At 67.1% G+C, this 22,752-nt stretch overlaps 2 protein-coding genes across 2 annotated transcripts; both read left to right on the top strand.

The window, feature by feature from the left end:
- Positions 1–990: 990 nt before the first annotated feature.
- On the top strand, positions 991–8,339 carry NES (nestin). Its single transcript, XM_065653872.1, has 4 exons — positions 991–1,869; positions 2,766–2,890; positions 3,423–3,496; positions 4,093–8,339. The coding sequence occupies exons 1-4, from the start codon at positions 1,057–1,059 to the stop codon at positions 7,860–7,862; spliced, it is 4,782 nt and encodes a 1,593-aa protein (XP_065509944.1). The 5' UTR covers positions 991–1,056; the 3' UTR covers positions 7,863–8,339.
- Positions 8,340–14,949: 6,610 nt separating this feature from the next.
- LOC135999972 (dnaJ homolog subfamily A member 1-like) lies at positions 14,950–18,955 on the top strand. Its single transcript, XM_065653571.1, has 8 exons — positions 14,950–15,004; positions 15,876–16,018; positions 16,089–16,287; positions 17,063–17,167; positions 17,244–17,471; positions 17,554–17,784; positions 17,874–17,974; positions 18,054–18,955. Exons 2-8 carry the CDS (start codon positions 15,887–15,889, stop codon positions 18,279–18,281), a joined length of 1,224 nt encoding a protein of 407 aa, XP_065509643.1. The 5' UTR covers positions 14,950–15,004; positions 15,876–15,886; the 3' UTR covers positions 18,282–18,955.
- The last annotated feature ends 3,797 nt before the right edge of the window (positions 18,956–22,752 follow it).

Raw genomic sequence — 22,752 nt, 5'->3', positions numbered from 1 at the left:
AGCCCTCTGCCCTCCCCCCGAACACATCAGCTGCCGGGGGGGGGGAAGAGAAAATAAAAAATAATAGTCCCCAAACGCTCCCCGCAAAGTGATTCATCGCCCCCCGTCCCGTGACGGCTCGGCCGCGCGGGTGAAAGCTGTGAATGAAACCAAATGTTGAACCGGCATTTGCCAAGTTTTGGTGGCTGCCGGCGGAACCAGCCGCCAGCCGCAGCTGCGAGTCCCCGCTGGGCTCCCGGCCCCGCTCAGCACCTCCCGCCGCACACATCTGGAAAGAGAGGAAAACTGCAGCTGGACGCAGCTGGATGCAGCACCCCGAGGGGGGGCAGGCCGGGATGATGCCCTGTGCCCCCCCGGGGGGTTCTCCCTGTGCTCGCGTGTCCAGATGCGCAGCACCGGCTCAGACCTGCGCCAAATCCGAAACTGCCCCAGCCACCAAGAGGCACTGGTGTCACCTCGCTGGGACTGCAGGACCCTCCACGGGCACCGTCTGGGCTCCCCCGACCCCAAGTTCCGGAGCACATGGGGCCAGCAAGCCACCCTCGAGGACGGGCATCTGCCCTTGGGCATCTGAGCACCATCCTTGGACACCTCCCGACCTCCACACCGAGCCCCGCGGCCCCCCCATGGCCCTGCCATGGCACCCCCACGGCACCCCGGCACAGTGCTTGGGCTTTGGAATCCGATTTTCCCAGCGGATACCGAGCCACGCCGGGGCTGGGGAACATGCAGCCCACCGAATTGCCCTCCCAAAGTGCAAGAAAACAGCTCGTCCTTGCCCAGGGCTGGGAAATCAGGGTGGGCTGGGGCTCAGCCGCCCCGCAGCCGGCGTCGAGCCCACGTGGGCTGGGGCTGCTCCGGCTGCGCAAGAGTTAAGCCCAGCTGCTCTCCCGGGTCTCGGGGGCCTCCCACTCGCCCGGCGTGGAGTATGAATAGCTGCTCTCCCCTCCGCTCCCAGCCACTGCTTCCCTCTCTGCCTTCCTTCCCCCCTCTCCAGAGCCCCGGCATCCTCTGGCAGCGCCGGCACCAGAGCCCCGGCATCCTCCGGCAGCACCGATGCTGAGCACGGAAAGTTTCGCGGGGGCGAGAGCCCTGGGCGAGGAATCGCTGCAGATGTGGGACCTCAACAAGCGGCTGGAGGCGTACCTGGCCCGGGTGAAGTTCCTGGAGGAGGAGAACGAGGTGCTGCGAGCTGAAATCCAGAGCGCCAAGGGCAGCCCCGCCGGGGAGTCGTGGCGGGCGAGGTACGAGGAGGAGCTGCGAGCCCTGCGCGATGCGCTGGACCGAGCCTTCAGGGAGAAGTGCACGGCCGAGCTGGCCAGGGACAACCTCTACGAAGAGGTCCAGCAGGTCAAAAGCAGGTGCCAGAAGGAGCAGGCAGCCCGGGATGAAGCCAAGAGGCAGCTGGCCCTGGGCAGAAAGGAGCTGGAGGAGGAGAGGAGAGCACAGATCTGGCTGAAGGAGAGAGCCGTGCAGCTGGAGAAGGAGGTGGAAGCCTTGCTGGAGGTGCACGAGGAGGAGAAAGCGGGGCTGGACCAGGAGATCGCCAGCTTCTCGCAGAGCCTGGAGACTTTCCGCTGCGCGCCCGTGGCTTTCCAGCCGGTAGAGGTGGAGGATTATTCCAAGAGGCTCTCGGAGATCTGGAGAGGGGCGGTGGAGACCTATAAGACGGAGGTGTCGCAGCTGGAGGGTTCCCTCTGCCAGGCCAAGGAGAACCTCTGGAAGGCGGTGGAGGACAACCAGCAGAGCCAGCTCCAGCTGCAGCACCTGGAGAAGGACCTGGCGGGGCTCAAAGCGCGGAAGGAGATGCTGGAGGAGAACCTGGCCCGGCAGTGGCAGGAGCAGCGGGGGGAGGCAGAGAAGTTCCAGGTGAGTGAAGGCAGTGGGGAGGCACCGGTCCCCCAGGGAGGAGAGAATAGGGTGCTGCGGGTGCCCGGGGACGCTGTGGGTGCCGGGAGGGTGCTCAGCACACCCGTCCCCTGCAAAGGGATCAGGGAGATGGACAGGTGTCCAGACAGAAGGAGCAAACCCCAGGGTGGGGATGGACGATGGATGATGTCCCTGGAAGAGCTGCAGAGGGAGAGGAGGGTGGGGAGGGCGGGAGGAAGGGCAGAGTGGCTCGGGGACACCCTTGTCCCCATCACGGCAGGGAGCTGGGGCCACCGCAGCAGCATCCAGACACCAGGTCCCTGCTCCACCCTGCTCAGTGCCACTGCTCCGCGTCCCACCGGGGTCCCGGGGAATGGCAGCCCCTGCCCCCTGTGCCCCCCCAGCATGGGGTGCAGGCAGCGGGGAGGTTGTGGAAAGGATAAACTCTCACTGACTTTGCTGCAGCTGCAGCCAGACAGCTGCAAAAGTCATTCAGCAGCGGGGGCGGCGGGGGGGACGGCACGGGCGCTGCCCGGGGAAGGGTCCCGCTTTGTTCCAGGTCCCAGATGCCGCGGGGCAGAGGGTGCTGCCCACCTGGAAAAGATGCTGCTTTCCCACGCCGGCACCGCACAGTCCTAAACGCCCCCCTAGACTTTCCTCTCTCCTCCAGCAGCCCCCCCACCGCTTTTCAGCCCTCTTGGCCTCACCAGTCCCCTCTCCCCATCCTCAGCCCCGCCACGCTCAAACTGAGCACCCCAGGACCCCGTCCCTGCAGCATCTCAAGGTGCAATGGGTGGAAGCGAGAGCCACCGACACGCTCCCACGTCTGGCAGGGACAGGCAGGGCGCAGGCAGGGCTGGGACCCCCCTGACCCCCTCCCTGTGCGCTGCCCGCAGCTGGCGATGGAGGCCCTGGAGCAGGAGAAGCAGAGCCTGCGGGCGCAGATCGCCCAGGTGCTGGAGGACCGGCAGCAGCTCATGCACCTCAAGATGTCCCTCAGCTTGGAAGTGGCGACCTACAGGTGAGGCGACAGGGCTGGGGACCCACCGCGTCCCCAACGCGCCCGAGTGCTGGGGCTGAACCCTGCGCTGGGCACAGGGGGGGTCTCTGGGGCCCTCTCCCAGCCCCTCCAGATGGCCCCAGACAAAGGCAGGCTGCCAGGGGACTGGGGGGACAATTTGCATGAGAATAGGGGCTGTCCCCGGCCCCGCCGAGCGAGGGGCCTCCCCGGCAGAGCATGATGTCACCCGGCAGAGTCACTAATCCTGGCCACGGGGGGGATGGGAGGGGAGACAGGAGCAAGGGGGGGCTGCTCCGGTCCCCTCGGTCCCCCCGCCGAGCTGGGACGGGGCAGCAAAACCATCCATAGCCCCTTCGTGCCTCAGTTTACCTGCAAAGCGGCCGCCGCAGCCCTGCGGGGTGTGCTGGGGTGCGCAGGGAGAAGCTCGGCTCTCGCCGCAGTGCGGACACCCACCTACCCCCCCCTGCACCCACCCCATAGCACCCCCCATAGCACCCCCCCCCCAGCACCCACCCCACGCCTCTCCTTGCAGGACGCTGCTGGAAGCAGAGAGCACCCGCCTGCAGATGCCAGCCGGGGAATACAAGCTGGCAAATGGGTTGCGAGGTAAGGGGGCACCGGCACCGCCGCCACGTCACCCGGGGGGGTTCAAGGGACGAGGCTGAATATAGACACAAGTATTTTCCTGGCAGCCGTTGCCTGACTGCGATAGAAAGGTGTGAAAAGCATCCGGGGGGCTCCTGGCACGGGGTTCACAGCCGCCGCAGGGCAGATAAGGGCTTATCGGCTTCTTTGCCTCTCGTTTTTTGATTCCCCCCCTGCACGGGGAGGGCAGGAGCTGCTCCGTGTGCCCAGTGGGATCTTGGGCTGTTGTAACAAGTTGAGCATTTCTGTTTTCCTCCAAAAAAAACAACAAGGAAATCCTGCCACCTGCACGCTTCCCCCGGCAGCAGGACCCGACCGCGGCTGCTGCGAGCGGCCGGGCAGAGCATCGTCCCCGTGCCCAATCCCCAGGAGCAGCTGCTGCACTCGAGGGAGGAATTTCCCACTTTTCCTTGAAGGGGCTGTTTAAGAATAGGAGAGGGGGCAGCTGGGCAGCAGAGGAGGGGTGGGGGGGAGCAGGAGCGGACCCCACGTGCCTCCCCCTGCGATAAACCGGTGCTTTTCGGCACACTCACCGCACTCCCCCCGGCTCTTTGCAGATCTCAAGCTGGAGGCCAGCAGCAGCAGCAAGCTGGCACCCGTGAGCACCGAGCCCAGGCGGCTGCTGCCCCGGGACCCCCGTGCCAGCCCCTCTGGCTTCCCCAGGGCAGAGGGGAGGGGATGGCCAGCAAAAACCCAAAGCGATGCCCTGACACCCAAAAGCCACAGCCCTGGCGCCAGGGAGCTCCCAAAAATTGGCTCCATCCTCCACAACACGGCGCCGCGGGCTGTCGGCACAGCCGGGGAGCGGGTAGCCCCCAGTCGCCCCGTGCCGAGCCTCTCACAGCCTGGCAAAGCTGCCCCCCCGCTCTCCCCGGAGCCCCCCAGCCCTGTGCCGAGGACCCCAGCGGGAGACGGTCCTGCCTGGCCGGGGGGAGCCGGGGATGAGCTGAGCCAGGGGAAGGAGCACCCTCCGCTTGGAGCCGCAGGGGACACGCAGGACACCTGCAGACTGCGGTACCCGGCCCAGCTGGTCAGCGAGGCGCTGGAGGATGCTCTCAAGGAGATGAAAGACGATGCTCAGCCCAAAGAGGAGCCGACACTCAGTGCTGAATGGGCCCCCCAGGACGCTCGTGCCCCCAGCCCTATTTTCCCCGTAGAGGCTTGTGGATGGGCCCCAGCACCCGCCGCAGATGAGGCCAGGGAAGGGCGAGCCCCCTCCGAGGGTGCCGGGGATGGGGAAGCCCCCGGAGCAGAGGAGAGGGCTGGGGACACTGTGCAGCAGGGGCTGGGTGCGGAGAGCAGCGCCCTGCAGGACGGAGCCACCTCCCCATCCGGACCACAACTCTGCGGCACGGCCGCTTCCCAAAGCGCCGCGGTGAGCTGGGAGGAGGAGATGCCCACCACGCCGAGCCCAGGGGAACCAGAAGCGGTGGCCCAGGAAGGGGACATGAGGGGCTTCAGCCAGGCGGGCACCAGCTGGGAAGAGCCGGAGAGAGAGAAGGACAACGTGGAGACCCTGAGCACGGAGACATCGCACCCGTGGGAGGATGAGGAGGGGAGAGGAGCCCAGACCCCTTGCGAGGAGGACAACGATTTCCAGGGCGAAGGGATGGATGTTCGAGATGGGGAATCCCCGCAAAGGGAAATTGAAAGTGCCGTTGCTGTCCCCGTGGAAAGCCACCCGGTTTTGCCCACAGAAAGAGATGTGGAAGACGTGGCCCTTGTTGAGGGAGAGCAGGAGTTTGAGCATCAGGAAATGTCTGCGTGCGACATGGATCAGGCTGCCGAGGAGGAAATGGGGCAGGAGCCGTGCCCGGAGCAGGACCCCTTGAGCACCCCTGGGGCCATCCCGGCAGAAGAGGCTTCATCAGGGGCTGAAGAAGAAGATGTTGGGGGAGGTGAGGCCCCAGGCAGAGCAGAGAGTGCTGAGGGAGAAAAGGGAGAGGCTGGAGGGGAGGCACTGGGAGCAGAAGATTCCTGGGCAGGAGGTGCTGTGGGACCTGGAGCCCTGGGAGAGGAGAGCGGAGCTGGGGAGGAGCCTGGGGACCTGCAGGAAAAAGGCTTTGCAGAAGAGGAGCTGGAGCAGCAGGAACCGGAGCCGGAGCTGGGAGACGAGCCTTGGAGTGGGGAGGACGATGGCGACAGCCAAAAGCCCTGTCCAGAGGAGTGGGAGGTGACAGCAGAGGACACGGAGGGGACTCTGGGGGCAGAAGAGCCAGCCTGGGTGGATGACACCCCAACAAGCGCGGAAGGGCTGGAAAGTGAGCAGAAAGACCGCATGTCGCCAGCAGAGACGGAGGAAACCCAGGAAGACGATGAAGATGCTGGGAGTGACGGGATGAGCCAGCAGCAGCCACCAGTGCCAGAGACGGAGCCGGCCCCAGGGCTGGGGAGGGACGGGCAGGAGGGAACCGCAGAGCCCCCCGGGCAGGAGGGCAGCCGGGAGCCGGCTGGGGCTCCGGAGGAGCCGGGGGAGCTGCAGGACGAGGACACCAACAACAAGCTCAGCTCAGAGCTGGGACAGCCGGAATGCGGCAGCTCGGGCCCCGCGGCACTTCAGCAGGTGCTGGGTGATGGATTGGAGAGCAGCGAGTCGGCAGAGGAGGATGCCGAGGGAGCGGGAGAGCCGGAGCCGGCACCGGCGCCGGGCAGGAGCGTGGAGCTGGAGGACACGCTGCCGGACAGCACACCCTTGCACCTCTACGAAGGGGAGATGTTGGCCACGGCCACAGCCAGCCAAAACCCTCCAGTGTGCGAGGAGACCACAGAGACAGCCCCAGCATCCGAAACAGCTCCAGAGGGTGAAGGGTGGCTGGAAGGGAGGGAAAAGCCACCACCTCCCACCATGCTGGAGAGCTGTGAAGAGGAGGCAGGGATGGAGGCAGCCCCGGGGGCAGAGGAGGAGGAAGGCTATTTCATAATTTCTGCTCCCAAACAAGAAGTGTCCAGCTCTGAGGAAGCTGAGATCTCAGAGGACTTTGAAGAAATCACAGCTGAAGCAACCGAAGCCAACAAAGATGATCTGGAAGCTCCCAGAGAAGTGTCTCCGGTGCCAGAGGACAAAGGGCACTTGGAGGCCTTTGTTGGTGAAGCAGATGAAGAGATGAAGGTGCCTCCAGAAGAACCTGAGATGCCAAAGGATGAGGATGAGGACGATGCTGGGGTGTTTGCTGCCCCGCCGGAGGAAGGTCCAGCTGCACCCGAGGCAGGTCCTGGCTCCCCCGGGGCTGCGGGGCCGTTAGCGGGAGGCCCTGATGAGCCAGCCCAGGGTGACACGGGCACACTCAAGGAACCTGGGCACAAAGAGGGCTCGGCTGCTGAATCGGACGAGGAGCTCGATGGAACGATCGAGCCGGAGAGTGATGCTGACAGAGCCGAAACGCTCCCAGGCTGCAGCCTGGGGCTGGTGGGGCAGGAGGAGGAGGAGGAAGAGGAGGAAGAGGAGGAGGAAGAGGAGGACAAGCGTGGCACAGCTCACCAGGACGCGGCCAAGCCTGTCCCTCCAGCAGCACTCCAGGCCCAGGAGGTGCCGGTTTCTCCACCACCTGACCCGGCGGAGCAGATGTCGGATGAGCAGCCGCCGGCAGAGGAGGAAGCGCCGTGCGGGGACAGCCCAGCCCCCGTTGGGGACGAGGACCCCCCCGAGGCCCACCCGGCCCCACCGGGCTCTGTGCCGCAGCGGGGCGTTTTTCCAGAGGTGAGTGAAGAAAGCCCAGATGCAGCTGATCTCTCTGCAAAGCTGCCGGCAGACGTCATGAAAGACTCGGATATTTTGGAAATAGTGGAGCAAGCTCTGGAATACAACCAGGAGCTGGTGATGGGGGTGAGGGCGGCCGAGGGGCAGCAGCGGGACCCCAGCGGGACTGAGCTCCCCGGGGACACCGAGGAAGACTCATCACCCGCCTCGTCCAGCCAGGAGGAGCCAACGGTGCAGGAGGCGACGGTGCAGGAGGTGACGGCAGACGCGGCACCGGGGACGGAGGGTCCGGTTCAGGCAGAGAACGGGCTGCACCGGGAGGCCAGTCTGGAGGACCTGGCCGAATTCACGGAGGAGGTGCTGAACGGCGTCGCCGGTGTGCCACCGGCACAGGAGCTCCCCGCAGAGAGCACAGACCCCAGCGCGGCGATGCCACCGCAGCCCCCTGCTCCTGGAGATGCCACTGCCACCAAGCTGGCCGATGCCACCCCACTCGGTAAGCACGGTGGAGCCGACACTGTCCCCGTGCCATCCCCTCTGGGGGACGACGTCCTGTGCTTCATGCCCGAGCAGCCGCCGGCGTGCCGGCTGAGAGCCGAGCAGGAGCCCTGGTCCTTGGGGGACGAGTGACAGTGGTGCGGGGGGACCCCTCCGGTAGCCCCCTCCCCACCCACGCCCAGCACCCTCACCTTGCCCACCCACCCACCTAATGCTTCTCCATCTCCTTATGATTTTTAACACGTTTGTGTGGATTTTTTGCACCCCTTTTCAGAGTGAAGAACCACCAGGCTCAGTACCACCCCCCCCCCCAAATTCGCATGCTTGCTCCAGGACCCCAGCCTCATCTTGTGGCCACCCTCCCCCAGTGGGTTGCTGTGGCCGTATTTAATTTAAACCCCGTGTTTTCTCCTTCCCGGTGATTTCTCCCCTCCACCTCCCCTTCAGCACATCCAGCTGGAGGTTGGGGACCCCCCCACGCTGCACCCTGAGACCCAGCGCCTCGGCGCGAGGCCACCCCGGGGTCCCCCAGCCCCGACCTGTTGGTGCTCGCAGGGCTGACCTACACCAGATGTACTCGATGCCTTGACATTAATTTAATAAAGCCTTGTCCCCCAGCTCAGACCCTCTGCAGCCGGGCTCTCCTCATTCCCGTGGCCGGGCAGCTCTCGGGGGGACAGGAGGGGAGGGGGCAGCAGCCTCAGGCAGGGCTGGAGGGGCAGAGGAGGGCACAGCTTGGGGGGGTTGCACTTCCAGGCTGCTTTCCGCTGGGAATGTGTGTCTGGGGCTGGCTGTGAGCGGGAGACGGGGTCCCCAGGGTGATGCTCAACGCAATCCCCTGGGCTGATGCTCTTCTTTTCTCAGGGTGATGTACCCCCCTGGAGCAATGTTCCCCCATGCCCAGGGTGACGTACCCCCCAGGCTGATGCTCCCCCATCTCCAGGGAGATGTTCCCCCCCAGGTCATGCTCCTGCATCCCCAGGGTGATGTTTTCCCTGAGGCCATGGACTCCCATCCCCAGGACGGTGTTCCCCCCCGGGGTGATGCTCCCCCACGCCCAGGCCCCCGTGGATGCCGCTCAAGGCTCGCTGCCCGCCGGGCACGTCCCCAGCCGCTGCCTGGGCTGGCTGACGGAGCAGGACGGGATGCCAACCCACCCCGTCCCCATGCCAGCGCCTTCAGCAATGACCCAGCAAAACCAGCCGCTGTTCCTGCCCAAACTGGGCCAGCTGCCCGCGCGGGCAGCGTGCGGCCCCCTAGTCCCGCGGGTACCCCCAGCATCGTGGCGGGGACCCGCTGCCCCGGCAGATGCAGCTTTTCCCTTCTCCCAGCTGGTGCCGGGTGGCGGGGGGTGCTGCGAAGAACCTGGGGGGCTCAATCACCCCGTTGTGCGGCCAAGTGTGGGGACAGCCGGGCAGAGCCGCATGAATCAGCCTCCAGCCAGAGAATGGGCTCCTTGATGCCGGGCAAAGGGCTGAGTCACGCCGGGGAAGGGGACAGGGGGAGCCAGGACTGGCAGCCGCGCACCCACGGGTGCGCTCAGCGTCGCCCCTGGGGTGCTCGGGGCCGGGCTGGCCCCGCCGCTCGCCCACACGCCGGATTTAGCCCGGCCGCCCCCGTGCCAGCGCCCAGGGATGCTCGGAGCCAGGGACCGATAAGGACCCGACATTTATCTGCCGTCTTCCATGCGAAGCCCCCGGCCCCCTCCCCAGCCCAGAGGCGATGGTTTCCTTTTAAGGATAAACTCCAACAGATTCAAACACCGTAATAAAAAAAAATAACCTCTCCGATTAGTTTAATCAGGCGCCGAGCCTGCGTTCAATCAGCCCTTGGCCCAAACGTGCCCCTCGGGCCAGGCCTGGGCAGCGTCAACCCATCAGCGGGCGACGGCAGCTCCGTCACCCCCCCACGACTCCCCCGTGTCCCCCTGAGCGGTCCCCCAAAGCGCGGCCGCCCGGACGCCTGGGTCCCGCGGGTGAGGAGGGGCTGGCGGATGCTGTGGGGGAGATGGCGGCGGGCGAGGAGCTGCACGAGGCGGGGGGTGACATTCCTCTTGAAATGAATCCACATTCCAGCCGGTGCTGACAAAGCGATGAGGGGGGACAGATGGTGGGGGGGAGGGCGAGCCCCTTCTTCGCCCCGAGGAAGAGGAGGAGGAGGAGGCGGAGGAGGGGATGAGGCTGCAAGGGCTGGGGGGTCACCCGGGGAAGGGGGCGGCTGCCGGGGGCTTTGCAAACCCCAGGGGCTGCAGCAAAGGCTGGGGATGCTCGGGACAGGCGTGGGCGGGTGTGCATCGACGGGACCCAGCGTGTCCCCAATGGGACCGAGTGTGACCCCAGTGGGACTGAGTGTGTCCCCAATGGGACCGAGCTTGACCCTAACAGGACTGAGTGTATCCAAACAGGACTGAGCGTGTTCCCAGTGAGACTGAGTGTGTCCCCAACCGGACCAAATGTGTCCCCAACCGGACCAAATGTGTCCCCAATGGGACCCAGTGTGCCCCCGATGGGACCTAGTGTGCCCCCGATGGGACCCAGTGTGTCCCAAACAGGACCGAGTGTGCCCCCGATGGGACCCAGCGTGTCCCCAATGGGACCGAGCTTGACCCCAATGGGACCGAGTGTGACCCCAATGGGACCGAGTGTGTCCCCAATGGGACTGAGTGTGACCCCAGTGGGACTGAGCGTGTTCCCAGTGGGACTGTGTGTGTCCCCAACCAGACCAAATGTGCCCCCCATGGGACCCGGTGTGCCCCCAATGAGACCCATTGTGTCCCCGATGGGACCGAGTGTGTACCCAATGGGACCGAGTGTGTCCCCAACTGGACCAAGTGTGTCCCCAGCCGGACCAAATGTGCCCCCGATGGGACCCAGCGTGTCCCCAATGGGACCGAGTGTGTCCCAAACAGGAGCGAGTGTGACCCCAGTGGGACTGAGTGTGTCCCCAACTGGACCAAATGTGCCCCCGATGGGACCCAGCGTGTCCCCAACAGCATCAAGTGTGTCCCTGAAGGGACTGAGTGTGTCCCTGGTGGGATCAAGTGTGTCCCAAATGGGACTGAACATGTTCCCCGTCGGCCTGAATACGGCCCCAAAAGGACCAAGTGTGTCCCCGATGGGAACGTGCATGTTCCCAAAGGCACCAAGTCTGTCCCCAACAGGACGCCCGTGTCCCCCCATGTCGAACCCCAGTGTGGGTCTGCAGCTCAGACACCCCCTCCACAGACCAAAACCCACCAGGGCGAACCAGGGGCAGCACCCTCACCCCACAGCACCCCCACGCACACACAGGCGGATTTTGGGGACCAGGCTGCCAAACCCACACCCAAAACCCGCTCGCACGCCCAAGTGGCAGCACCATGCTGGCGCACACGCGTGTGCAAAAGGGCTGGGGGAGTGCGGGGGTCATGGGGGGTGCGGAGAGGTGGCTGGGCCGGGGCTTTAGGAGCCCCCCGGAGCCCCCCCAGCCCGGCCCCCCGCCAGCCGGGGGTTTTGTTTCCTCGCAGGCTGGGCCGGGGGGGGTTTCAATGGAGCCCACACAAAAACTCCCTGTGGGGTGAGCCCGCGCCGGGCCGGGCGGGGGGAAGTGGGATGACCTCAGCGATGACTTCATTCCGCTCACAGCTCCCAAAAATCACGGGAACCTTATAAGGAAAGGACTAAAAATACGGCTGGAGGGGCGCGGGCAGCCCCCGCTTCCCCTCCCCAAAATAAGCCCTTGGGGATGGGAAATGTGGGCGAGCGGGGGCCACGCTGGGGCCACCAGTGCCCCGGTGCTGTCCCCAAGGGGAATGCTCAGAGGGACAAGTGATGGGGGCCCAAAAATCCCCAGGGGAGAGGAAGGCTGGACCCCCATGTGGGGCCGGCGCAGCGATATGGGCAATGGGTGCCCCCCGGGGAGGCATCGCCGCCCCCACCAGCACCATCCCTTCCCGCAACACCCCCGGGGACATGCCGGGGGGGGCGACTCGGCCACCCCCTCACCCGCCCTTCACCCGGGTCAGACACCCCCAGGAATAGCTCCCGCCAGCTATAATCAGCTCTGCCCCGGTTTGGGGGGCTCGCCCAGCTGCCAGGTCATGACCCCCCCCCAGCGTCGCGACAGCTGCTGCCAAATCGGGGCGACGGGGATGCCTGCGGCCGAACCCGCGGCGAGAGCCCCGCCGGGAATGTGCGCCTGGGGCTGTCCGTCAGCGCGGGGAGGGACGGGGACCGGGGGACAGTCCCCCAGCCCCGGGGCAATGTCACCCCCAGGTCCCACACTCCCACCCCAGCAGAGCTGACCCGCACCCCTACGCCGCTAACTCCCCAAAACGCTCCTTTGTACCAAAACAAGTGGGGAAATTGTGGCACGCACCGACCCGCCCGCTGCCAGCGAGCACCCCAAGAGCCCTCTCCTCCTCCCCAGCCCAACTCCCGGTGAACTTGGCCCCGGCAGTGCCAGGGACGGCCGCAGCGCCCGCCAGCAGCCGGTGCCGGCACACAGGGTCAGGACGCAGCCCGTCATTAGCGGGGGACGGGGTGGGAGCGGAACGGAAAAGGGCTGTGGCGTGGGAAGCAGCCCGGCCGGCTCCACACGTGTGCCAGCGCCGTGCCTCAGTTTCCCCTCGCAGCCAGCCAGCCTGCCACGGGCCAGCCGCACGTGGAAAGGTGCTGAATCAGTGATGGGGAGAGGGGAACCCCCCCAGGGCACCCCTCCGCAGCGGGGCGCCCTGCTGCACCCACACCACTCCCCCCGCGTGGCGCCTGGGACGGGGAGCAGCGGGTGCCAGAGCTGACTCACCCCCAGACGCGGCGGCCGGAGGAAACGCCGACAAAGCAGCTCCTTCCTCACGGCACAGCCGGTCCCTGCACGCAGGTGGCACCGGGACAAACAGGGCTGTGTCCCCCCACCAAAAGCGGCTGGGGTGGGATCTGGCCCCGGGGCCAAACCCACCACATCCAAACACGGCTGGAACCCCGTGGATCCGGACCTGGCGCCCACTGGGGCTTTGGGTCACAGGGTTGGGGACAGGATGTGACTGCGGCCAGCCCTGAGTCACCCTGAGCAGCTGATGCCGGATCCGGCCCCGGTGCAAAGGTCCAGTGGCTCCTGCACCCCAAACAGCATCCCTGGCATGGCTGGGGACTCCATGCCCAGTTTGGGACCCCTTGCCCAGTTTGGGAACCCTTGTCCAGTTTGAGGACCACTGTGCCCAGTTTGGAAACCCTTGCCCAGTTTTTGGACCCCATGCCCAGTTTGGGGACCCCTTGACCAGTTTGGGGACCCTTGCCCAGTTTGTGGACCCCATTCCCAGTTTGGGAACCTTTGTCCAGTTTGAGGACCCCTGTGCCCAATTTGGAAACCCTTGACCAGTTTGGAAACCCTTGCCCAGTTTGTGGACCCCATGCCCAGTTTGGGAACCTTTGTCCAGTTTGAGGACCCCTGTGCCCAATTTGGAAACCCTTGACCAGTTTGGGGACCCTTGTCCAGTTTGTGGACCCCATGCCCAGTTTGGGGACCCCTTGACCAGTTTGGGGACCCTTGCCCAGTTTGTGGACCCCATGCCCAGTTTGGGGACCCCTTGACCAGTTTGGGGACCCTTGCCCAGTTTGTGGACCCCATTACCAGTTTGTGGACCCTGTGCCCAGTTTGGGGACCCTTGCCCAGTTTGGGAACCCCATGCCCAGTTTGGAAACCTTTGTCCAGTTTGAGGACCCCTGTGCCCAATTTGGAAACCCTTGCCCAGTTTGGAAACCCTTGTCCAGTTTGGAAACCCTTGCCCAGTTTGAGGACCCCTGTGCCCAGTTTGGAAACCCTTGCCCAGTTTGGAAACCCTTGCCCAGTTTGTGGACCCCACGCTGGACTCTGCTCCCAGTCCCTCGCCATCGATCAGCCGACAGCAGCAGCTTCTCGCCGGAATTCGGACCCAATTCCCCCCGCCCCGGGCAGCTGGGATGGGGGTCACTGAAACCCCAGCGGGGTGACAACTGCCTGGCGGGGTTGGGTTTCGGGAGGGGAGATTTATTGTCCCCTGCTGCATTGCTGCCCCCCCGGTACGGTTCTGGGGGGCCGGGGCAGCCCCCGGTACCCGGCTGCTTGTCCAAACATGGCCAGTGATTTCGGAGCAAACGTCGGCGCTGGCTCGAAGGACGGCGGAGGGGTGACCATCGCCGGGGGGACCCTGCGGACCCCAAAGCCCACGGTGACCCCAGGCAGCACCACCCCAGGTTCTTCGTCCTCCTCCTCCGGCTGGAGGTGGGCGAGGGGAGCCGGAGGGTCCCAACCCCTCGCCGGGCGCTCAGCGCAGCCCCCAGACCCGGTTCCCCCGCACGGCTGGAGACGCCTCGTCCCGGGGCCTGGGGGGGTGAAGGGCTGATAACCAGCAGTGCCCCCCGCTCCAGCCCGGGAGGGCAGTGCCCCAAAGCACAGCGGTCCCTCCTGCTCCTGGCTGCCCCCAGCACCCCCAAACACGGGCATGTGGGGCCCCTCCCCGCTGTTGGTGGGTGGCCCCTCCAAAAAAGCTGATTTGGGGTGCGGGGTGGCAAGCGGGCATCACCCCAGAAAGGCTCCTGGGGGGGGACGTTGCCAGGCAGACCCTGCCCACCCCCCAAGGCCTCTCCCCGTTGGGAGCAGCAGGCAGGAGAGGGCACAGTCTGCCCGCCCGCCCCGGCCCCCCCCGGATCGGGCCTCCCCGGATCGGCCTCCCCCCCGGATCGGGCCCCCCCCGGATCGGGCCCCCCCCGGATGCGGCCCCCCCCGGATCGGGCCCCCCCCGGATCCGGATCCCCCCGGATCGGCCTCCCCCCCGGATCGGGCCCCCCCCGGATGCGGCCCCCCCCGGATCGGGCCCCCCCGGATCGGGCCCCCCTCCCGGATCGGGCCCCCCCGGATCGGGCCCCCCCGGATCGGGCCCGCCGCGCACCACGCCGCCCCCTGCAGGACAGCCGCGGCGTTCGGAATTCCCACTCTTTTCTCTGATTGGCCACCCTACTTCAGCCAATGAGAGGAGAGACTTCGGGTGGGGAGGCGGACCCGGCAGCCATAGCAGCCAATCGAAAGCCGGAGCTGCGCTCCACCTCCCGAGCCGGCCCGAAAATAACGACAGCCAATGAGATGCGGGGTGAGGGAAAGGGGGTGGGGCGGTGGGCGGGCTGCTGAGGGGGTCTTGGCCAATGGGAGTGGGGCGGGGGGCGGAGGGGGCGGGCCCCACGGCTGCGTTCCCAGCCAATGGGGCTCGCGTGGGGCGGGGTCCCGGTTTCCAGAGAGTTCGGAGACGGGTGGCGGAGCGGCTGGTGAGTGGGGGCGGCCCCGGGCCCGGCGACCCCCGGTCCCACCCACCCCGGGTCCCCCCGGCCTCGGTCCCCCCGGCCGGACACCCCGCACGCTGCCCCCCCGCTCCTTGCCCTCCCTCGGCTGCGGGGGCCGGCCCGGGCCTGGGTGACCCCCGGGAGCGGGGTCCGCGGCCTGTCAGCAGCGCGGCCCGGGTCCCGCCGGCCCTGACCCGGCCTTGGGGGCGCCCAGCGCCCCCCGTGCGGCGGCTCTTTGGGGTTTCCCGGTGCTTCGGGGTTCACGCTCCACGGGACCGACTTTGGGGTGCCCCCCGCGCTGTGGGGTGTCCCGGTGACCCTGGGGACGGGGCCGTCACATCGCCCGCGGACACCCCGGCACCCCCGGCCCAGCGGCCGCCCCGTGTCCCCGGGAGGGGATCGGAGGTGCCGGGACGGGGTGGAGGGGACACCAGCCGCGAAGTCCCCGAGCTGGAGCCGGGGCCCTGCGGGACAGACCCAGCCCTGGCCCCGGGGGGGCCGTCAGCGCTGGGGGCCGATGCGGTGGCGTTTCTCAGGAGGAGCCGCCACTTATTTACCCCCCGTCAGGGCAGCCCGGAGCAGGACGGGCACTGCCCGTGTCCCCGGCCCCCCCGTGTTGCAAGATAAACACGTCCACACCCCGCGTGGGGTTTATCGGCTCCCGGCACATTGCCCGGTACAGGGGGAGATGGCAGGGCCTGGGGAGCCCCCGCCGCACCCCCCAGGATGCTGGGGTTATGGGGAAACTGAGGCAGGGCTGTGCAAGCCGGGTGGCCCCGCAGGAAGGAGAACGGGGATAAAGTGAGTCCCGTGGGGGCTGAGGGGGTTCCAGGCTCACAGCTCTCTCCTCTCACAGCAACGAGGAAGATGGTGAAGGAGACAGGATACTACGACCTGCTGGGTGTGCGTCCGGGAGCCAGCCTGGATGAGATCAAGCGGGCGTACCGGCGCCTGGCACTGCGCTACCACCCCGACAAGAACCCCAGCGAGGGCGAGCGGGTAGGTGCAGCCCCCCAGCCCCCACCCAGCTCGCTTTCACCTCGTCTCACCCGCTTCTCCCCCTCCCCAGTTCAAGCAGATCTCCCAGGCCTATGAGGTGCTGTCAGACGCCCACAAACGGGCGCTCTACGACCGCGGCGGGGAGCGGGCCATGAAGGAGGGCGGCCTGGGGAGCCGAGGGGGGAGCAGCGGGTTCGGCTCCCCCATGGACATCTTTGACCTCTTCTTCGGCGGGGGAGTGCGGATGCGCAGCCGGGCAGATAGGCGAGGTACCGGGGACAAAGGACCCTCTGGGAGGGCCATGACGCTTGGGCACAGCGCGGCACTGGCCAGGGGGGCAGCGGGATCCAGCTGACAGCCCACGGGCCACCTCATCCCCACGCTGCACAGCCCGACGCGGCTCCTCGTCATCCTCATTACTTTCTCCATCTGCCCCTCTTCAAAGGGCCCTTCCCTGTCCCTGTCCCAGCTTTCCCCCGCTGTCCCCAGGGCTGGGGCTGAGTCAGCCCAGCGCTGCCCTGGGCTCCCCACGAGCCCTGGGGAGGCTGCAGCGAGACGCAGGGTGTGCAGGGCCGCTCCGGTGACTCTGCGGATGCTTTTGGCCTGGGTCACGGGGAAAGGGTGACTTGCCACGGCGCTTCTTGCTGAAGTGGCACGATTTAATAGTGGGGTAATTAGGAGGCAAAGGGGAGCGTCTCCGGGCAGAGCCTCTCTGGAGGGCTGGGGTGACCAGCAGCTGGAGGGCTGTGTAGGGCAGGAGTTGTGCCCAACCCACGCCAGGGACCTGGGGCCACCCCGGGGCAGGTGACAGGATCTGGGCTTGGAGACGCAAGGAGATCCCTGCCAGAGGCTCTCCTGAGCCCTCACACCGAGCCCAGCTTAAAACTGTCTCTGTTCCTGCCACCATCCCCAAGATTTAAGCAGCACTGGCTCTGGGAAGCTGTCATCCCCACTCCCCGCGGGGAACCGGCGATGCCGGGATCCAGCTGGTGACAGCTCCGGGGTGGCGTCCGGCCGGGCGCTGACGTGGGGCTGTCCCTGCAGGGAAGACGGTGGTTCACCAGCTCTCGGTGTCGCTGGAGGATCTCTACAACGGCACCACGCGCAAGCTGTCCCTGCAGAAGAACATCATCTGCAGGAAATGCGGAGGTGAGCGCCAGGGGGACTCCGGGGTGCTCCCCAGCGCCGCAGCCCCGCTGCTCACCCCTCTGCTCCCCCCGTGCAGGCAGCGGGGTGCGGGAGGGCGCCCAGAGGAGATGCCCCAAGTGCCACGGCTCGGGCATGGAGGTTCGCATCCACCAGTTGGGGCCCAGTATGATCCAGCAGATCCAGACGATGTGTTCCCAGTGCCAGGGCCAGGGCGAGTGGATCCGGCCTCGCGACTGCTGCCTCACCTGCAACGGCCGCAAAGTTGTGCGGGAGAAGAAGATTCTCAACGTTCACCTGGATAAAGGTGAGACGGGGCTGCGTGGGGAACGGGGGGGTCACCCCCGAAGTGGCCCCCGCGCCCTGAGCTCGCCCCGCACACCCCGCAGGCATGAAGGACGGGCAGAAGATCACCTTCCACGAGGAAGGGGACCAAGTTCCCGGCCTGGAGCCCGGAGACATCATCATCGTCCTGGATCAGAAGGAACACCCCGTGTTCCGTCGCAGCGGGGACGATCTCATCGTCAAGAGGGAGATCAGCCTGGCCGATGCGCTCTGCGGCTGCCGCCAGGTCATCCGCACCCTGGACAACAGGACGCTGCTCATCTCCTCCCCGCCAGGTTTGGGGACAGGGTGGGGTCTCCGCGAGGAACCGGGGAGTACCCGGAGGTGCCGGGTGCAGCAAGGTGGCACTAATGTCCCTTCTCAGGTGATGTTATCCGACCCGGGGACTTCAAGTGTGTCCCCAACGAGGGGATGCCCATCTACAGGAGTCCCTTCCAGAAGGGAAAACTGATCCTGCAGTTCCAGGTGAGGGGCCGGGGCCGGGCAGGGAGTGTCCCCTGTCCCCACATGGCCCCGTGTCTCCATCTCCACTCTCCGGTGGCAGGTGAAGTTCCCCGAGCCAGGCTGGCTCCCCGCCGAGCGCTTGCGCCAGCTCCAGGCCTTCTTCCCAGCCCAGGAGGAGGTGATGGCCACCGAGGACACCGAGGAGGTCGAGCTCAGCGAGTACACGGCGCACAGCGGGCCGGGCCGGCGGCCGTATGGCGGTGAAGCATACCACGAGGACGACTTCGAGGACGGCTCGCGCCAACACGTCCAGTGCCAGACCTCGTAGCCGGGGGAGCCGCAGTCCCCCAGCAGCCGGCCTGGTCCCACGGGGCCGTGGGGCTGGGGGGGGCACAGGAAGCCGTCACGTTCAGGGATGTACATAGGTCGCCTTTCCAACAGCACTTAACCTCCCTTGCCCCACCCGGGGAGCTGGCGTGGGGTTGTCCTGCTTTGGGGACCCCCCCGCCTGCCTGGGCAGGGATGGGGCTGGGGAGTCAGGTCACCGGCTCTGAGGAGCCGCTGCTGCCGTGGGCACAGCCAGATCCAGCTCACCCCCCCACCAGGACCGCTCAGCCCTGGGCTGGTGATGGGCGGGGTGGGGGGGCCTCGCTGTCTGCCTCAGTTTCCCCATCTGTGGTCTGGTGGGGCAAAGCCCCCACAGGAGCTGACTTGCGGGGGGGACAAGAACTGCCCAGCTCAACTGCCATCCCCCGCTGGGGTCCCTGTCCCCTCTACGGTGCCGTCCAGCCCCACACCGTGGGGAGCCACTGCCTGGCCCCCCCTGGTCCTTTGCTTTGCCCGTTTCTTTCCTTGCTGGGGAGCGGAGGGGGTTTCTCTTTTCTCTTTGCACAGAACAGAGGGGACTTGGGGGGGACCCATCCTTTTAATTTATTTTTGGAAGAATTTAAAAAATTTTTCTTTTTTTTTTTTGGGACACTTTGTACATGGCATTAAAAGCGAATCCCAAATCCCGGCGTGTTGACGCAGCGGGGCCACGCGTGCTTCCCCGCCCCGGGGCGCGGGCGGGACTCCCGCTCCCCACTTTGATCTCGCAGGCGTGCCTCAGTTTCCCCAGCTTTACACAACAGGGAGGGGGACCCGCCAGGCCAGATCCTGCCCCCCGCTTCCCCTCCTGCCCCAGGGGAGCTGCAGCCCAGGCTGCAGGGCATGGACCCCCCCTCAGCACCCGCCAGGCAGTGCCCCACACCCCATTTTGCCACCTGTGGACCCCCCCACCCCAAACCCCCATTTTGCCACCTGTGGACCCCCCCCACCCCAAACCCCCCATACTGATCCGTAGCCCACACAGCCACTCACCCCCATATTCATCAAGCCCCTTCTCCCACCCCAATATTCTCGCTCCCTGGACTCTGCACCCTCCCAGGTCCCCCCCCCCATGATGGAGGCAGGATGCCCCCCCTGCAAAACACCACTTGAACCCCCTTTTTCTGGCCTGCACTTGCCTCTCAGGAGGGCATGAGTGAGTTGGGGGCTCCAGGCCGTGCTATGGGCTGGGGTGGTTCCCCCCGCCCCCCAAAAAAAAAGAAAACTGGGTCATCGTCCCCCCAAAAAAAAGAATGGGGTCAAACTGCCTGCAGGCTGCACCCCATAGAACACCCCACATCCTCCTCACGGGGCTGAGACCCCCCCCCCCCAATAGGATAGCGGGGACAAAACCCTCTAGCCCCTCACCCATGGGGACCCCCAGCCTGGGCGGGGGGGGGGTGCAGCCGGACCCCCCCATCCTGGGGCCCGGGAAAGCGCCGGCAGCGCCTGGAGCAGGAGGGGCCGAGGACAACGGCAGCGGCTACATCCTGGGGGGCTCCTCACAGCCCCCCACTCCACAGCCCTGCCCGCAGGGTGTCCCGGGGCAGCGGGGGTGTCACACCAGCTAGGAGGTGACGGTCACCCCCCCAGAGCTGTCGCTGGCCCCTCCCAGGGCTCACGGCACTTTTGGGGAGCCGCCCTGTTCACCCGGTTGCAGCACCAGCGTCCCCGGCTGCCCCAGAGCAGGGACGGGCGCGTCACCCAAGCCGGCTGGGGACAGCACAACATGAGGGTCCCCTCTTGCCACGCCGAGTGTGAGCGGGGACACCCCACCGGTGGGACCCCCCCCCCGGGCAGGGACACGCCACCGCAGGGCCGCGTCACCGCGTGCCACCGCGTGTCACCGCCATGTGCCGGAGCCCGTTGGGACACGCGGCCCCGTGAGTCACCGACGCGCCCAGCGCTGCGCCCCCCCCACGGCACTGGCATCGCCCGGACCCCGCCGGGCCGGTCACCCCCCAGAAACCCCTGTTCTGGGGAGCAGGGGCTGAGCGGTCAAGACCCCTGAGATGGGACCCCCCCCCCCCCCCCCCCAGCATCCCAGCCTGGCAAAGGGGGACATTCCCCCCCGCCCCCCCAAAAAACTTGCACGCCCCCAGGCAGGGAGTCACAATGGTGGGGACAAGAGCCAGCGCGTCCCCCCTCCCCGCTTCGGGTGGGATGAAGCCCCCCCAGTCCCTCCTGATGGCTCCAGTGGGGGGTGGGGGCCCAAGGGCTTGTGGAGGGGATGACGTGGGACCCCAAGGGGCCTCATCCCCCCCCCACCCGGCTGAGCCTTCGCTTCCAGAAAATGCCTGAAAACCGCTGGGACAAGGGGCCCCCCCCAGGGTTGGGCATTAATTACCGCAGCACAAAGCGGGTCGGGGTGGGGGGGCCAGTGTCCCGCTTTGTCTCCAGCAGATGAAAGGCGAGGGGCCAGCCCGGGCCCCCTCCCCATCCCACGGGGGCAGCGGGGCCGCCGGGGGCCCCCGAGGTCACCGCGGGGATTAGTGATTAGTGCCGGATTAGAGGCGCCAGGGCACCCGAAACCACCCGCGAGGTCCCACAGGACGGGGCGGGGGGGGTGGGGGGGCACAGCCCAGAGCATCCCACAAGGTTTCGGGGTCATTCCCGCCCCCCCCCAGCAGCAGCAGCTGGAGGAGGAATTTGCTTTTGTTTAAGGAGCAGCCGCCATCCAACGCCCAGCGCCGGCCGCCAAGTCTCGCTGTGGGGTGGCCACGCACGGATGGGGGGCACGTCCAGCCCCCACCACCCCAAGGACCCCCCCATCACTGTGGGGCAGCACCCCCGGCACAGGGTGGGACCCCCCCGGGTCCCCGGTGTGGCCGGACGCCACGCGGGGTGCCAGGGGGTGCAGGCGGCCGGTGGCTCCAGAGATCCCCCCATCCACATGTGCAGCCTCAGCTCTCGGGTACAGCCCCATAAGGGCCCCCAATCCTCCCCCCAACCCAGGGGCTCAAAAGAGGCAAATTGGAGCCTCCCCGGGGCACCCGGAGAAAGAGGATATTCCTCGGAATGGGAAAAGCAGCAGAGCTGGAGTCGGGGGGGTGGCTGGTTTCCATTACCAGCTGTTCCCCCCACACTGGGTTGTGGCTTTGTGGGGTCTCTGGGGAGAGAAACAGACAATTTGGTGAAGAGGGAGGAGGCCGGATCCAGCGCCCACCGCATCCCTGGCACCGCTCCCACCGGCGATGCCATCAGGTCCCTGTCACGGCGCGGGGACACCGGGAGAGCCGAGACCCGGCCCTGGCAGCGCCTTGGGAACGGGGACGGGCGATGGGCCAAGCGTCCACCTGGAGACACCGGAGCCCTTCACCGCCCTCCCCGGGGAAGGTGGAATTACAGCCGTCCCGGCTGCGCAGCATCACACCCGGGGACAAAGCCAACCCCAAGTCCCCTCGTTCCCCCAGCACCAGGAGGCTGCACAGAGCAGGGGCTCCCCTGCACCCCCAAACCTCCCCTGCAGCCCCCGACCCTCCCCTGCACCCGCAAACCTCCCCTGCACCCCCCGACCCTCCCCTGCACCCCCAAACCTCCCCTGCACCCCCCGACCCTCCCCTGCACCCCTAAACCCTCCCCTGCACCCCCCGACCCTCCCCTGCACCCCCAAACCTGCCCTGCACCCCCCGACCCTCCCCTGCACCCCCAAACCTCCCCTGCACCCCCCGACCCTCCCCTGCACCCCCAAACCTCCCCTGCAGCCCCCGACCCTCCCCTGCACCCGCAAACCTCCCCTGCACCCCCCGACCCTCCCCTGCACCCCCAAACCTCCCCTGCACCCCCCGACCCTCCCCTGCACCCCTAAACCCTCCCCTGCACCCCCCGACCCTCCCCTGCACCCCCAAACCTGCCCTGCACCCCCCGACCCTCCCCTGCACCCCCAAACCTCCCCTGCACCCCCCGACCCTCCCCTGCACCCCTAAACCCTCCCCTGCACCCCCAAACCTCCCCTGCACCCCCCGACCCTCCCCTGCACCCGCAAACCTCCCCTGCACCCCTCGACCCTCCCCTGCACCCCCGACCCTCCCCTGCACCCGCAAACCTCCCCTGCACCCCTCGACCCTCCCCTGCACCCCTCGACCCTCCCCTGCACCCCCGACCCTCCCCTGCACCCGCAAACCTCCCCTGCACCCCTCGACCCTCCCCTGCACCCCCGACCCTCCCCTGCACCCGCAAACCTCCCCTGCACCCCTCGACCCTCCCCTGCACCCCTAAACCCTCCCCTGCACCCCCCGACCCTCCTCTGCACCCACAAACCTCCCCTGCACCCCTAAACCCTCCCCTGCACCCCCCGACCCTCCCCCGCACCCCTAAACCTGCCTTGCACCTCCCGACCCTCCCCTGCACCCCCAAACCTCCCCTGCACCCCCGACCCTCCCCTGCACCCCCAAACCTCCCCTGCACCCCCCGACCCTCCCCTGCACCCGCAA

The sequence above is a fragment of the Caloenas nicobarica genome, chromosome 31 (assembly GCF_036013445.1).
Source record: "Caloenas nicobarica isolate bCalNic1 chromosome 31, bCalNic1.hap1, whole genome shotgun sequence".
Taxonomy (NCBI): domain Eukaryota; kingdom Metazoa; phylum Chordata; class Aves; order Columbiformes; family Columbidae; genus Caloenas; species Caloenas nicobarica.
The sequence above is the reverse complement of the archived record's forward strand: the minus strand, read 5'-3'. Positions and strand labels throughout refer to the sequence as shown.

Coding starts and splice junctions, on each gene's coding strand:
- NES (XM_065653872.1), top strand. CDS start 1,057: ATGCTGAGCACGGAAAGTTTCGCGGGGGCGAGAGCCCTGGGCGAGGAA. Junction 1,870..2,765: donor GGGAGGCAGAGAAGTTCCAG/GTGAGTGAAGGC, acceptor CGCTGCCCGCAG/CTGGCGATGGAGGCCCTGGA. Junction 2,891..3,422: donor TTGGAAGTGGCGACCTACAG/GTGAGGCGACAG, acceptor CTCTCCTTGCAG/GACGCTGCTGGAAGCAGAGA.
- LOC135999972 (XM_065653571.1), top strand. CDS start 15,887: ATGGTGAAGGAGACAGGATACTACGACCTGCTGGGTGTGCGTCCGGGA. Junction 16,288..17,062: donor CAGCCGGGCAGATAGGCGAG/GTACCGGGGACA, acceptor CTGTCCCTGCAG/GGAAGACGGTGGTTCACCAG. Junction 17,472..17,553: donor CAACGTTCACCTGGATAAAG/GTGAGACGGGGC, acceptor CACACCCCGCAG/GCATGAAGGACGGGCAGAAG.